Source organism: Papio anubis, chromosome 1 (assembly GCF_008728515.1).
Source record: "Papio anubis isolate 15944 chromosome 1, Panubis1.0, whole genome shotgun sequence".
NCBI lineage: Eukaryota > Metazoa > Chordata > Mammalia > Primates > Cercopithecidae > Papio > Papio anubis.
This window is the reverse complement of record NC_044976.1, coordinates 97,592,690-97,606,462: the sequence shown is the minus strand read 5'-3', so window position 1 is coordinate 97,606,462 and position 13,773 is coordinate 97,592,690. Positions and strand designations below refer to the sequence as shown.

Here is a 13,773-nt window from a genome sequence, read left to right as displayed (position 1 = left end):
TGCCATCTCAAAAAAAAAGATTGAAACAGGTATTTGCTGAAGGTCTTCTTAACACCTTTATGCATTGTGCAGCTTTAAGCATGACATATAATGTGCAGTTAATGTCAAAAGGCTTGAATTCAAAGATGTACTTTTTGGAATTATTCAAGTTCACTGATTTTTTTAAGCAATACTCTTTTGCCACTGAAAGGATAGCATCTTAAAGAAGGAATTGATTTTACATCCCAGATAATGCTTACTTCATTAATCACTTTTCTTCAACTTTAGGCCGTGGTACTCAGACTGGCATAAAAGACAATCCATTGCTTGTGGCATTTGCAAAAAGAGAAGATATCTGGGTTTCACACCAAGACATTCTGATCCAGAAGGCCTGGGCTTGGGCCCCAGGAGTTGTACTACATCAGGCATATCAGGTGATCTGGATTTAGAGCCAGCACTTGATCTGGATACAGCTGGGCCTGCAGAACCTCTCACACAGTGGTTCTCAATATTGGCTGTATATTACAATCATCCAGAGAGCCTTTAAAAATTCCAGTAACCGGGCCATGCCTCATACCAATTAAATCCTGGTCTCTGGGGTTGCATCAGTATTTTCTTAAAGATCCTGATGATTCCAGCATGAAGCCACAGTAGAGAATCAGTGCCTCTAAAGATTTGGTGTGAAAAGCCTTAAGCTTCTTTGGCTTCTCAGGACTTGGAAATACTTCATAAGATCTGTAGCTAATGCTCTCATAAAAACTGGGCCTGCCTCTGATTTAATTATCAGAGAAAGCTGCCTAGAGATTCTTTCAGAAGGTAGCTGTGTTAGCTCTTTTCTCTGAATAGTAAAAAAAAAAAAAAGGAAACTTCTTAATGGAAACAAAACTCTGAACCAATATAAAACTCTGAACTGAAACAGAACCACTATATAGAAAGGTTAAAAATACCCCAAAAAAGTCACCTTTCCCAAGAAAACTTTGGTTCTGTCCCATGATAGCTTTTATGTCTCCAGCTTCTTAAAACAACAAGAAATTGCTGAACATAAATTTTAGAATCAGTTTCACAGCTTCAAATCTGAATTTAACCAATGTCTTCTTAAATGGTTTTAACATTGTTTCTCTTTACTAAAATACCAACTTCACAAGCTAGCAGAAGGAAAACAATGTGACAAAGTAGAACCTTCCAACACATACTCCATATACTCTGCTTTTTTCCTCTCTTCTGCTCACTTTCCCTTCTTTAAAGGACCCAATGAAGGAAGCAAATGAATGAGTTAAAGAAGCAAATCGCAAAATAAACAGGGACAATATTCGAGATCATGACATCCACCTATCTTTTCCTGATGCAATGTAGGCTGTGTCAGAATTGTTGATTAATTTATTGGACCATTAGTCCTTCTCCAGAATCCTTAGTGTCAGATGTTTTTACAGAATTCAAAATATTTTATATTTTAGGAATATGCATATTCGGTTACACAAGTAGTGTCTGGAGCAACAATTGGAATCACAGATGAGAATTTCTGCAGCAAAACAGTGTGTAAATTGCCTCACAACAGATCAGGTTTTGCCACCAAATTAGTTTGCACCAATCTTAAAAGGAACATTTTTGGGGTTTTAAAGTTTGTTTGGATATGAGCATTGCAGATCGGTAGAATAGTGTATTTTATATTCAGATAGTGAGCTTTATTTGTAAAATTCTAACCAATTAAAAATTATTTATTTATTTTACTTTTTCTTTTTTTAACTTTCCCTTTTAGCTTGTGACTTTTATTAGTAACTATAAGTAAATGATGAATATGTTTGAGTAGGGACAGGGACCCTTGTGTCTATAATCCCATTTAATCTTAATAAAAATCCATTCAAAAAGTATGTATTCTTACCTCTGTTTCACAGATGAGAAAGCTGGGTCTGTGAAAGGTTAAATTGCTTGCTAAAATTTCAGTTGTGATGGAGACCACATTTAAACACTTGACATTCAGACGACTTGACTGCAAAGACCACTGTACCACACAGCTTCGTCAGCAACAGAGTCAAAGACATAAATCATTGCATGAAAGACAGATGCACAGATCCCATTTTATGTTTAGGTTAAAAACCTATGCTGATCGTTGATAGCCTCTGCTATTCAAACACAAAAGCTTTTTATCATCAATCATCTTGAAAGAATGAAACTGGAATAATATTTAATCTCAGCATTTGGCCTAACAATGTAACAACATAGAACTTTAAATAAACTAGTACTTTGAATAAATTAAGTCAATGTTTAAATAAACATTTACGTAATATGTAAAACACATTTTGTAGGTGTGCCGAAATCAACCTATTGAGAATGGTGAAGAAGAAAATTCACAGGAAAGGTCTTTTAAAGACTGTCTTGCCAGGCTCTTCAGCTGGATAATGGGAATAAGCCACTGTGAACACCTTCAATTAAGGCAATAAACGTATGTGCGCTGGAGCGCACTGGTGTTGGAATTGGGTTGCAAAGCTAAGACAAATGCAGAAAAATGTGTCCTTCTGTGCAGGTTTTCCTTACAACCAAAAGCAATATAGGAACTAGAGCTTTTGGTTGCTGCTGCTGTTGTTATTATTATTAATCTTTCAAATACATGTTATTTTTCCATCATTAATATGAATTTAGCATTCCTTAACTAAGAAGCCATTAACAATGGCATTTTGCTTGTATTCCTATAGCTGTAATTCCAAACACTTCCCTGGAGTGCTCTTTTTGCATTTTCCCACACTTTCCCCCTGATTTGTTGATTGTTGAGTGATGGATCTTGCCAGATGGCAAGTCATCATCAAAGTTTCATGTCATTAATCATGACAGTTTTGTCTTAAGTAACATTTTTTAAAATTACAGACTGTATTTTCTATATGGAGGTATAGAATAAATAGTAAAGCAGAGATTTTCATGCAGAACTTAGAGCTTTTAAAAATGGACATGCTATAGAAACTTTCAAATTTATTAAATTTAAGTATCCAGTACAACTTTCCAGAAACAAAGTGTTTGCTTTCCCTTGTGACCCCTGCACTCAAGGATCAGACTCAGTATTTTGCTCACTGGTTTGCCGTGCACCTGAGTGAACACTTTCTAATGGATGCTTCATGTAGCATATTCTGATCTTCAGCTATTTGGGGTCAAGCTTTGTCATCTCCATGGTAAGCCTCTGTTAATGTAATTGCAGAAGGTACCGGGAATTGTGACAGTACATTTTATGACCACTTTCATCTCACAATTCTGAATAGAACTTTTAAGCATGAGTTGTTTGGTTTGCCTACCGCTTTTTTGCACTATCATCTCATAAGATTTAGTGTTGTATATTAAGAATTTAGCCATATTGAAAAAGAAAAACACTTGATCAACTACTTTGCCTCGTAGGCAGTCCATTTCTTAAGACAACAATCCGAAAATATTAAACACAATTCTGGTTTTCCATGTTACTGGGAAAAATGCTTCTGGGAAGTGAATAGACAGTAACTTCCTGCACAGGAATTAGGCCATCTGTATATTTCAAATTATGCATGTACATACACCTTGGTAATGTAAGTTGTATAATGTAGCATCATATAATAGATTCTTATAAAAGGACCTCCAGTAATTATCTTGGCCCTTCTTTAGATTCCTTCAGGGAAAATCACCCCTGTGCCAGAAAAGAATTAAACTTAAAAAAAAAAACAAAACTAGTGAGATAAATAATCCATCTCTTTCATTTATGACATAGGTTAATTTGCTCTTAAACAGTAAAGTGAATGAACAGAAGCTCTCTGATATGTCTGTACACTCCTGTCATGTACTATGATTAAATTTCTCCTTAATTTTCTCTTCCTAGGCACAGTCACTTCAGTGTTTTATTTTCATCTGTTTGTCTGCTAACCACAACTACCTTAAAATAATGAGCCCCAAGCAGGATACTTCTAATCCCAGTGAAATAGGAAAAAATGAAGTCATCTCAGAAGTGAAAACTTAAGTGATGTGAAATGGAAAAGCTGCTAATTTGTGTGTGTGGGGGGGGGGGCAAGAATTTTCCCTAGAATCCTGGGATCTAAAAATGAAGTCAGTCTAGAAATTAACTGTTGTTCTTGTAGTTTAACTTGGTAATATTTTGGCATAGGAAAAGACTAATATGGCTTAAAATTTATGGGCAGTTAAAGGGAGATATAGTGATCACTGAAGCATGTGATTTTAAATGCTAAGACTGAATTCCAGTATTTTCTAGATCTCAATAGCTCACCTACAGTTATACATTCCATGCCTCATTATTAAGGTTTCTTAGTCTGTTTTGTGCTGCTATAACAGAATACCACAAACTGGGTAATTTATGAGGAGCTGAAATGTGTCAGCTCAGGATTCCAGAGGCTGGGAAGTCCTAGGTCAAGGTGCTCACACCTTCTTGCTGCATCATAACATAGTGGAAGCACAAAAAGAGGGAACAAGAGAGAAGGGGACTAAACTTGCTTTTTTATAACAAACCCTGACCTATGATAAAGGCATTAATTCATTCATGAGGGCAGAACCCTAGAGGTCTAATCACCTCCCATTAGGCCCCACCTATCAACACTGTTACCTTAGAGATTAAGTTTCCAACATGTGCATTTTAGTGGACACATTAAACCACAGTATAGGGTGACTTTATATTACTATTTGGGACAATCCTCATTTAAGCCTGTTGTCCTTGTGTAGTATTAGCACCCTTTCCCCCCTTCCACATGTCCATATTTAGATGATAAATTATATGGTCACCCTACAGTTATTACAGTTTTCTTTGTCACACTCTCCAGCTTGCACTGTGCACTTGGTTTTTCCTCTATTTCTGTCAAGCTGTGCACTGATCATCAGTGGTTTGCTTCTGATTATTTCTCTGTTTATTAAAGTCCTTTAATGTGTATTTAATTCTGCCTTCCAGATTGGTGGTTGTCCCCTTAAGATCATCTTCAGCAAACTTAATGAGCCTTGCGAACCCTCCCTTCATTATCTGGGTCAATGGGAACACTGAGGCCAATGCCAGTGGCCTTTGGGACACCACCCATGTTCTTTCTTACCTCACTTATTTTCTCTCTACTGCCCCTTATTGACCCTTTTTCTACCCACCAGTTGTCACTGACTGATTAATCTTTAATTTCTATCTTAACATCTTTCCAGAAATTATGTTGGTCTAGATCCTAGTAAGAAGTGTGATGTTCATGAGGGTTTTGTGCTGAAACACTCTATATCAAATTGCATTTTCTCAGTCACTGGTTTCAAGTACCCGTGGGGCCACTGGAAATAAAACTGTGATGTATGATTTCCACAGTTCTTATTGTTTTAATTCAATTATAGTGCATTATATAACTCTGACAAGTCATCTTTACCCTAAAGTCATGCCTGAGCTTTTGTAAGGAAAGCAAAAGAAAACTTAGAGATGAGCTACTGAATGTTCAGGCATTTTCATCATGCATTTTTAAATGGGAAATAAAGTTTCTAAAGTGTTACCAGGAGTTAGTGAAAAACTCAGCATGCTCTGCTCACTCCTGATTCTTACTAATTTTGTTTTTCTCTAGTATTAAGTGGGTCAAGCCTAGAAGATAATGCCCTAAATTGTAATCAGTGAGATTCCTTTTGTGTGGTTTAATATGCCTAAATTCAATGAAAATGAATTTTAATTTTTTTACACACATTTTAAATATGTTTTGATGAATTAAAATACTTAAACTTGAAAAAAGCTACATGTATGTTGAGAAAATTTTATGGCGTACATTCCTCATATGAAATTCTGTTTATGATATCATTTATTATAAAAAAGCCAATGCAACAGCCATACAAAAACTACACAAAACACATTTAAAATGGGTAGTATGGGCCGGGCGCGGTGGCTCAAGCCTGTAATCCTAGCACTTTGGGAGGCCGAGACGGGCGGATCACGAGGTCAGAAGATCGAGACCATCCTGGCGAACACGGTGAAACCCCGTCTCTACTAAAAAATACAAAAACTGCAGCCGGCAAGGTATGCATGCCTGTAGTCCCAGCTACTCGAGGCTGAGGCAGCAGCCTTACAACCCTGAGGCGGAGTTGCAGTGAGCTGAGATCCGCCACTGCACCTCCAGCCCGGCGACAGAGCTACAGACTCCTCACTCTCAAAAAAAAAAAAAAAAATGGGTAGTATGATGGTAGAACCCTTTTGTAATGTTGATGTTAGCTGTTGGGGCTGTCAGTCACGCTAGATCTTGACATAAGCCCATATGTAGCATGATTAATTATGTAATAGTAGTTTTTCATTGCAATACTTCAGCAGGCATAACATGGCCTGTTTCATGCCTGAATCTATTTAAATACTAGCCATTCCACAGAGTTTCTTTGTACATAATTCTGTTGCTTTCCAAAAAAAAAAAAAAAGGCTCTATAAAGAATTCTATGGTAGAGGTAAACAGCAGAGACCACAGTCTGGAGTCAGGATTCATGCATCAAAAATGAAGTGTTTAAGTAGATTTTTGTCGACTAGCAAATGCCATTTTAGTCAGCATTTCACCACCTCATTCTACACCATCTGTCTCTCAGGGAGCAATTAATCTGAAACTCCAACATGCAGCATTAAAATTCCATTAACACTGAACAGAATATTAACGTGTCTGGCATTGCCATTTTTATCTTTTCAAATTTCAGAGTTAATTTTGAATAAAGCAGATATAACATTTTAATCTATTTGGATAATTAAGATTATTGAATAAAATATGTAATTAGCAGCGAAAATTATGTACTAATACATAAAACTTAGTTTAATAATGCTGGATGTTTTGGCAACTTCAACATTCAGCATATACGCTAATGATTATTTGTAAAGGTACTACATGTTTTACAAAGCTAATGTTCCCAAGCCTCTCACTTTGTCATTCCTTTTTCTTTTTGCAGAACCACATCACTGCCTTCGCAGAAGTCACATGATATTGAAGCAGATGGTTTTTCACTGCATTGGACGTCATCCCTTTTTACCATCCACTCATAACACCCAAAGTTTGTTTGGTTGCAAAGGAAGTTTATAACGTTGTTTAATATTTTTTATAATTTTAAAATCAATGTCCACCTATCTGTTTCCCCCACTAGACTGTGAGCTCCTCGAGGGCAGGATTGTCTTTCTTTTTTCTGTGTCCCCAGCACTTACAACAAAGCCTAGCACAAAGTAGGTGTTCAACAAAAATGTGATGACCAAATGAACAAAATCCTTCAATAAAACATTCACTTTAGTTTCTCACAGAATCACTGCAATTATGTTAAGAGAAACCTCTACATAAATCGTATTTGTATAGAAAACCTTCTATTTTGGGCTAGTTTTTTTTTTTTTTTAATTTTCATATATCTAGTCAGCAGTATGCCATGTTTAACTTGAAGTGGACTTTGAAAGTCATGGGGGTTTTTATTTTATTATTCAGCATGACATTATTTCCATTCTAACATTTCAGTGTGTGAAATTCCTTTTAGAAAGTATGTTCTATAGTAAAATAATGTTTCCACATTATATTATGTTATATTTCACTTAAAATACCATTCATACTATACATTCTAAGACTGGTGCTTCTGCTTTTGAAGGGGAAAATGCCAATTTTTACTGTAATAAGTAATGTATCATAATTAAAAATTATTTATTTGGACTTCTTCTCCTGACAATTGTGGCTTAATTCAAGACTTGTTTTTGAATGCAGGCAGTATTTAGGATAGCTTAAATCAGGAAATTCAGCACTGGTCCCTTATTATTGAGTAATTTCCCATGAGTAGCAGTGTCTCAAGAGTGGTCAAAGGCTCCATTCTTAGGCTTTTTTACTACTAAAGATTCTACATAATTTAAACGGGAAAGAACTATACCCTGACACATAATTTAAATTATATAAATGCTAGAAATATGGTTAATGTATTTTACTTTGCATTTGTGTAGTACTTTATAGTTTACAAGGTATATTTACACCAACTATTTTATGTAATCCTCATAATAACCTGGTATAAACATGAAGAGTATGGCTTTATTTTTACAGATAAGAAAAATGAAGCCACGACAGGGTAAATAACATGCCAAATCACAAACTAGTAAGAGACATAGTTGAAGCCTAAATTCAGGTTTTCTGACCCTGAACTCATATTCCTTTCTAATATAGCACAGCTGTCATCTCATTTTGGACATTGAGGCCTTTCAGAGCTCAGTAGAATCCTGGGCAACTACCTATGGTTCAAAAAATAAAGAAATGCCAGAATACAATTATGAAAGCTCTGCTGTATTTTAAATGTTTGTTTTAAGAATGAACAGTTTGCAAATACACAACTATATAATAATTGTAATCCAGTTTTAAAATAACGAATATCAAGAGTCTAGATGTGAGGCTCTTTGTAAAAGAGAAGCCTAAACTCAACATCTCTCCTTCCACCCTCACCCTCAGGCCCCAGCCTCCCACTCAGGAGAGGGCCCAAGAGACATACCTTACATTTAGCATGTGGAATTACAGATTAAAATCACCATTAACATAAGGAAGGCAAACTCCTCAACAATAACTTTGCAGTAATTAAAACTACCCTAAGTAACTTTAGCTTATATGGCAAAGTAACTTTGGCAGTAATTGACTGAAATGAATCTTTCTAAACTTTACAGTACTAAAGAAAGCAAACTTTTAATTTTCTCTGTAATTTCAACAGAGATCAGCAAATAAATACAACGAAAGATTGACCATTACTCCCCAAATAGATTTTATTTGCCCATTTCTATCACGGTGGAAGCTAAAACACTTCTAGTAGAGCCAAAAAGAAAAGAAAATCCAAATTTCTACTAATTTCAGACCTCTAGAGCAATTCAGTCCTGTTGGAAATTTAGAACATGGAGAAACTTTGAATGTCCTGACCCTCTTTAAAGACTTTTTAGGCAATAACAGTAATAGGGAATTCACTTATTGAGAATGAAAGTGAAGGGGATGATCATAATGTCTTGGAAAGCTAGATTACTAGTAAGGCTTCCAGAGTTTTATCAGTTCTATTGATTGTACATCAGACTTCCAAGGAGCCAACCAGGAATATTTTTCCTGTTGGAAGCCTTGCCTATATATTCCCGTGTCAAGGTTGCTTCTTTGCACCTTGCTAAACCTGATCTGAATGCAAGTGTTATAAATTCTTCAAAAACTCAGATTTAACCCAGAACCAGAGTAAAGTCACCTCTACTATTTACACATCATGGGCTCAAGATTGTACAGTGAGTGATGCTGTCATGAAGAAAATTCGGATGAAAAAGGCAAGATACATGTGAATAAAGCAAAAGCCAGAAAATAGCCCTTATTCATGATGCTATTACTGAGAATAATGAAAATCGTATTTCAGAAAACATTAATATGTAAATATGTACATATGTAGGCTAGTAAAAGCAGGCAAACACATATCTTTCTGATAAAGACATCTCCTTTTTATTCTACTTACTTGGGGCCCAGGTCAGTGTAATTTGGTCAACTTGAAAATTTCAGTAGTCTCTGTTTGCATGGCAGAAATTCTGCACATGTTTTATCTGATTCCTGTGATAACTTAAAAGGCTCTTTTATGTTAAAAGAGAGGTGAATCTTCTTTGACAGACTTTGTATTTTCCACTTCTAACTGGGCCTCTCTTTTCTCAGGATCTATCCTAGCCAAATATCTCAGTTACATTTACCATACAGTTTCCTTTGTGAAAGAACAGTAGGGGAGGAAATAATTCTCTGCTGTGTATTGTATTTTTCAAATAAAAATTTAAAAATTCAATTGAAAACTGATTTTTGACTTTGTGATATATTGGTCTTGATAGTGGGTAGAGGAATAAGGAATGCTTGTTAATGTGCATGAAAGAATTCTCAGAGTGACTGAAGAATGTTTGGAAATGGATCACAATGAATCAGATTAGACCAGTTCCTTGGACAGCTCAATTACCCTCTGCATCTCGTGGACCATCCTGGGATCTTACTAACGTCCTTATTTCCAAATCACAACTCCCTAGAAACTATTTGAGACACTGAGCGGGTATATGATCCACTGTATAGGCTCACTTCTATGTTGAGCAAAGCATTTAAGATTGGATGTAAATTAGCATATTCCTGCCTCTAAGGCACCATTTATTACATTTTGATTGCATGCTCTAAAAAGTTGCCCTGGAAATATACCAAATGGTTCTATTTATGCTTTGAAAATATTGATCTCAAAATTCGCCAGGCATGGGCTTTCTAATGAATTTTCCAAATTACAGTTCTTTTAGAATATCAATTAAGGGAATTTCCTCCAGACTTTAAGTGAATGAATCTCTTTTAAGAAAAACGAGAGTATTCAAATTACTCTTTCCTGTCCACTTTAGATTATAGTCTGATCTTAGCCTAATAGAGCCTCAGGACATGGCCAACATTGAATAAAATAATAAGTCTGCTCTCTTCACCCCAAGTCTTATGAGCTATGAATGGATCATAGCATCTAAATTCTAAACTCAGATTCCTGTCTTTCAAATCTGTGGCCTTACTCACAAAGGAGCTTCAGATAAGAAAATATAGATGAGTGGACACAACCGCCTTTAGTATTCACAGGAAAACTCAAAGCTTTGTCTCAAAGGTCTCATTCTTTAGACGAGTGATATGGACAGGTGCCATCCTCTGGTATGATTACCTTCATATTATTTCATTTATAAATGTGTTCTCATTTTTGCATGGAAACTCTTATTGCTTGTAGAAAAAGAATTATTTTTCTTAGGAGGAGGAAAAATGAAATTTTAATTGAATTTTGTTTTAAAGGAAAACCTTTTCAAAATGGTGAGATGTTTTGAACATTAATCAGGTATCTCTAGATGTATTGCTCCTTGTCAAGAAGCACTTTCAGCCTTCATTCATTTGGCGTATTTATTGAGTGATCCTGTGAAGCAGATAATTTGCAATGTGCTGACTAAACAGTGCATAGAAGGATCTGGCCTCTGCCCTTCCAGATTGTACACTTCAGCAGCTCTGGTGATGGAGCTGTAAGAGATCTCTTTTAAGTTCAAGTAGGAGAACTGGCTCGGAGTTAATCTGCTGCTGAGGACTAAAGAAAGGGCATTTTTATAAATTACAACAGCAACTAGGTTAATTTAAGAAAACAAAAAGCAGTGCCTCCATAAACAGTATTGTATTATTCAACTATTGGTAATTTTTAAAACCCTAAAATTCTATATAATGAGCGTTACTATCCTTCATAAGTCTATGGTTCAGCTGAGTCGCTTTTCTGGTCTGAGCTGAAGTTTTCATGCAGTCATGATCGTGTTGGGAGGCTCTGGCTGATCTTCACTGGGCTGTTCATATATGGGAGTCATCTGGCTGTATGCTGGTCTAGGATGGCTTCTCTTGGAATAACTTCATTTTTCTCTATGTGGTCTCTCAAACTCCAACAGGCTAGGTAGGCTCTTTGGCAGAATGGGCTGAGAGAGTAGAGGCATGCAAGGCAGTAGCACATTGTCACTTGGCCATCTCAGTCAATTGGTCAAGGCAAGTCCCAAGGCCAGCCAGATTTAAGAAGTGAGGGAGGAGCTACAAAGTCACATTACAAAGAGGTGAACACAGAGATGGGTGGAGAACAAGGGCCATTTCTGCATTCAGTATATCATACACTTTTACTGCTGCTAAACTTCTTCAAGCAGTACTCCCCAGAGTTGAGTTCCTAACTTGTCCAGTACCGATTTATTCTGATAAACATGAGAAACCCACAAATGACAATAGAAAGCAAGCTTGTTGTAACTGTAAAATACTGGCCATGCCACCAATCACCGAGGACATTCCAAAATGCCTTTGTGATGGCTGTCTAGAGAACTGTCTGTCCAGCACCTGACAGCAACAGGGAGCTTGCTGAAGTTTTGTCTACAAATTTCCTAGATCTTCTTCAATAGGTAATAATGAAGGAAGAGAGCATAATTTTACAAGCAGAAATAAAAATAAAGGAGAAAAACCACCTAGGCAGAAAGAATAGGAAAGTAACTAAAATATAAGATAAGGTTACGACACATTGATTCTATATATGTACCTGTGATGTGAGTGTGTGTATATATATGCATATGCTTGCTTTGTATAATTCTGATTTTTAGAAATTTCAGTTACTATGATTTAGTGAAATAACACTACTCCCCCCAAAACAGCTTTCAAATTTTAGTTACAGCATAATAACTGAGAGTAACGATCCAATGCACAAACTTTGCCGCCAGTTCTTCAGTCCAGAAATCACTATAAAAATAACAAATGCACATATGATTAGTGACCAGTCATCTCACTTCCTTCAAAGTCTTCCAGTGATCTGTCACTGAATATTTGCCGTTCTGTTCATGCACAGACAGCAAAGCATGTATGTGCTGACTCCTTGTCTCCCAGTAATAAATCCACATGACATCTTACAAAAGAATGCATAATTTAAACAGGATCTGGTCAACGAAAATGAAACTACAGCAAAGACAAAAATGTGGCAATACTGAAAGTGAAATTTGAATATTGAATATAAATAGACTTATAAAAGACATAGCGTAGCCAACCTTGGAAATGCTGAAACTACCACCACCATCTGAGAGACTCTAGAAATGCAACCAGAGAAACTCAGTGAAAGTGAGCTTATTGATACAAATGGGAGAAAAGGTTGTGACTGAAAAATATGAAGATATCCTAGAGGAAATAATTCTGACTAAAAAAACTCACATTAAAGGAATTCTTGGAGATATTTCACAACACTGAAAATACAAAGGATAAAAAATTAATTAGTAATGGATCCAAACTTAGACAAGGATATGGCAATTAGCGTAGGCACAGAAAAGATGCTTGCCCCATATCCTAAGTTATATGACAAGAAGGCGGTGGTAAACACTGTTCAAACCTGTCTTAGCTTGGGATGCAGTGACAAACTACAATAGACTGAGTGGCTTACATACAGTCATGCATCACTTAAGGACGAGGTCGTGTACTGAGAAAGGCATCATTAGGTTATTTTGTGGTGTGAACATCATGGAGTGTCCTGACACAGATCTAGATGTTAGAGCCCACCGCACACCTAGACTCTAAGATATATAACCTATTGTTCCTAGGCTATAAACCTGTACAGCATGTTACTGGACTGGATACTCCAGGAAGTTGTAACACGATGGTAAGTATTTGTGTATTTAATGTATCTAAACATAGAAAAGTTACGGTAAAAATATGGTATTATAATCTTATGGGACCAGCGTCATAGGTGTGGCCTCTCACTGATTGAAACATCATCAGTATATGGCACTTGACTGTAACAGACATTTATTTCTTACAGTTCTGAAGGCTAGGAAATCCGAAATCAGAGTGCCAGCTGCAATGGCCAGGTTCTGGGGATGGCTCTCTTGCTGGCTTGCAGACAGATGCTTTCTCCCAGTGCCTTCTACCTGTCTCACATGGTGAGAGAGAGAGTGAGCTCTGGTTTCTTCTTCCTTTTGTAAAGATACTAATCCCATCATGAAGGCCCCACACTCAGGACCTAATCTAAACCTAATTACTTCCCAAGGGCCCCGCCTCCAAATACCACCACATTGGAGATTAGAGCATCAATATTCGAATTTATGGGAAACACAAACAGTCAGTCTATAACAAAACTACTCGATAAAATTTTTACAAAGAAATAAGACATTTAATTCTCAACATTTCTGTTTTAGATAACAGAGTATGGAATAAACATCAGCTTTTTTAAATTTTTCTCTATATTTAAAACTGTCATTAAGAGAGTTTTAAATACTTCAACAAAATGTAAGCATTTTGTTTAATGTAAACAAAATGTAAACATTTAAAGGTAACATTAATTATATATTTTTTCCAT

General features: G+C 36.2%; 1 protein-coding gene across 5 annotated transcripts in view; it reads left to right on the top strand.

Annotated features, from left to right (window-relative positions):
- The window catches only part of PLPPR5 (phospholipid phosphatase related 5), a 119,358-nt gene extending 109,640 nt beyond the window's left edge, over window positions 1-9,718 (top strand). For 2 of the 5 annotated variants that reach the window (XM_021921165.2, XM_009213534.4), the window contains one exon: window positions 6,862-9,718. In XM_021921165.2, coding sequence (XP_021776857.1) covers window positions 6,862-6,894 — 33 coding nt within the window. In that variant the 3' untranslated portion in view covers window positions 6,895-9,718. The remainder of the gene's footprint in view (window positions 1-6,861) is intronic. The other 3 variants (XM_009213547.4, XM_009213542.4, XM_003892245.4) reach the window with 2 other exon arrangements.
- Window positions 9,719-13,773: the final 4,055 nt, after the last annotated feature.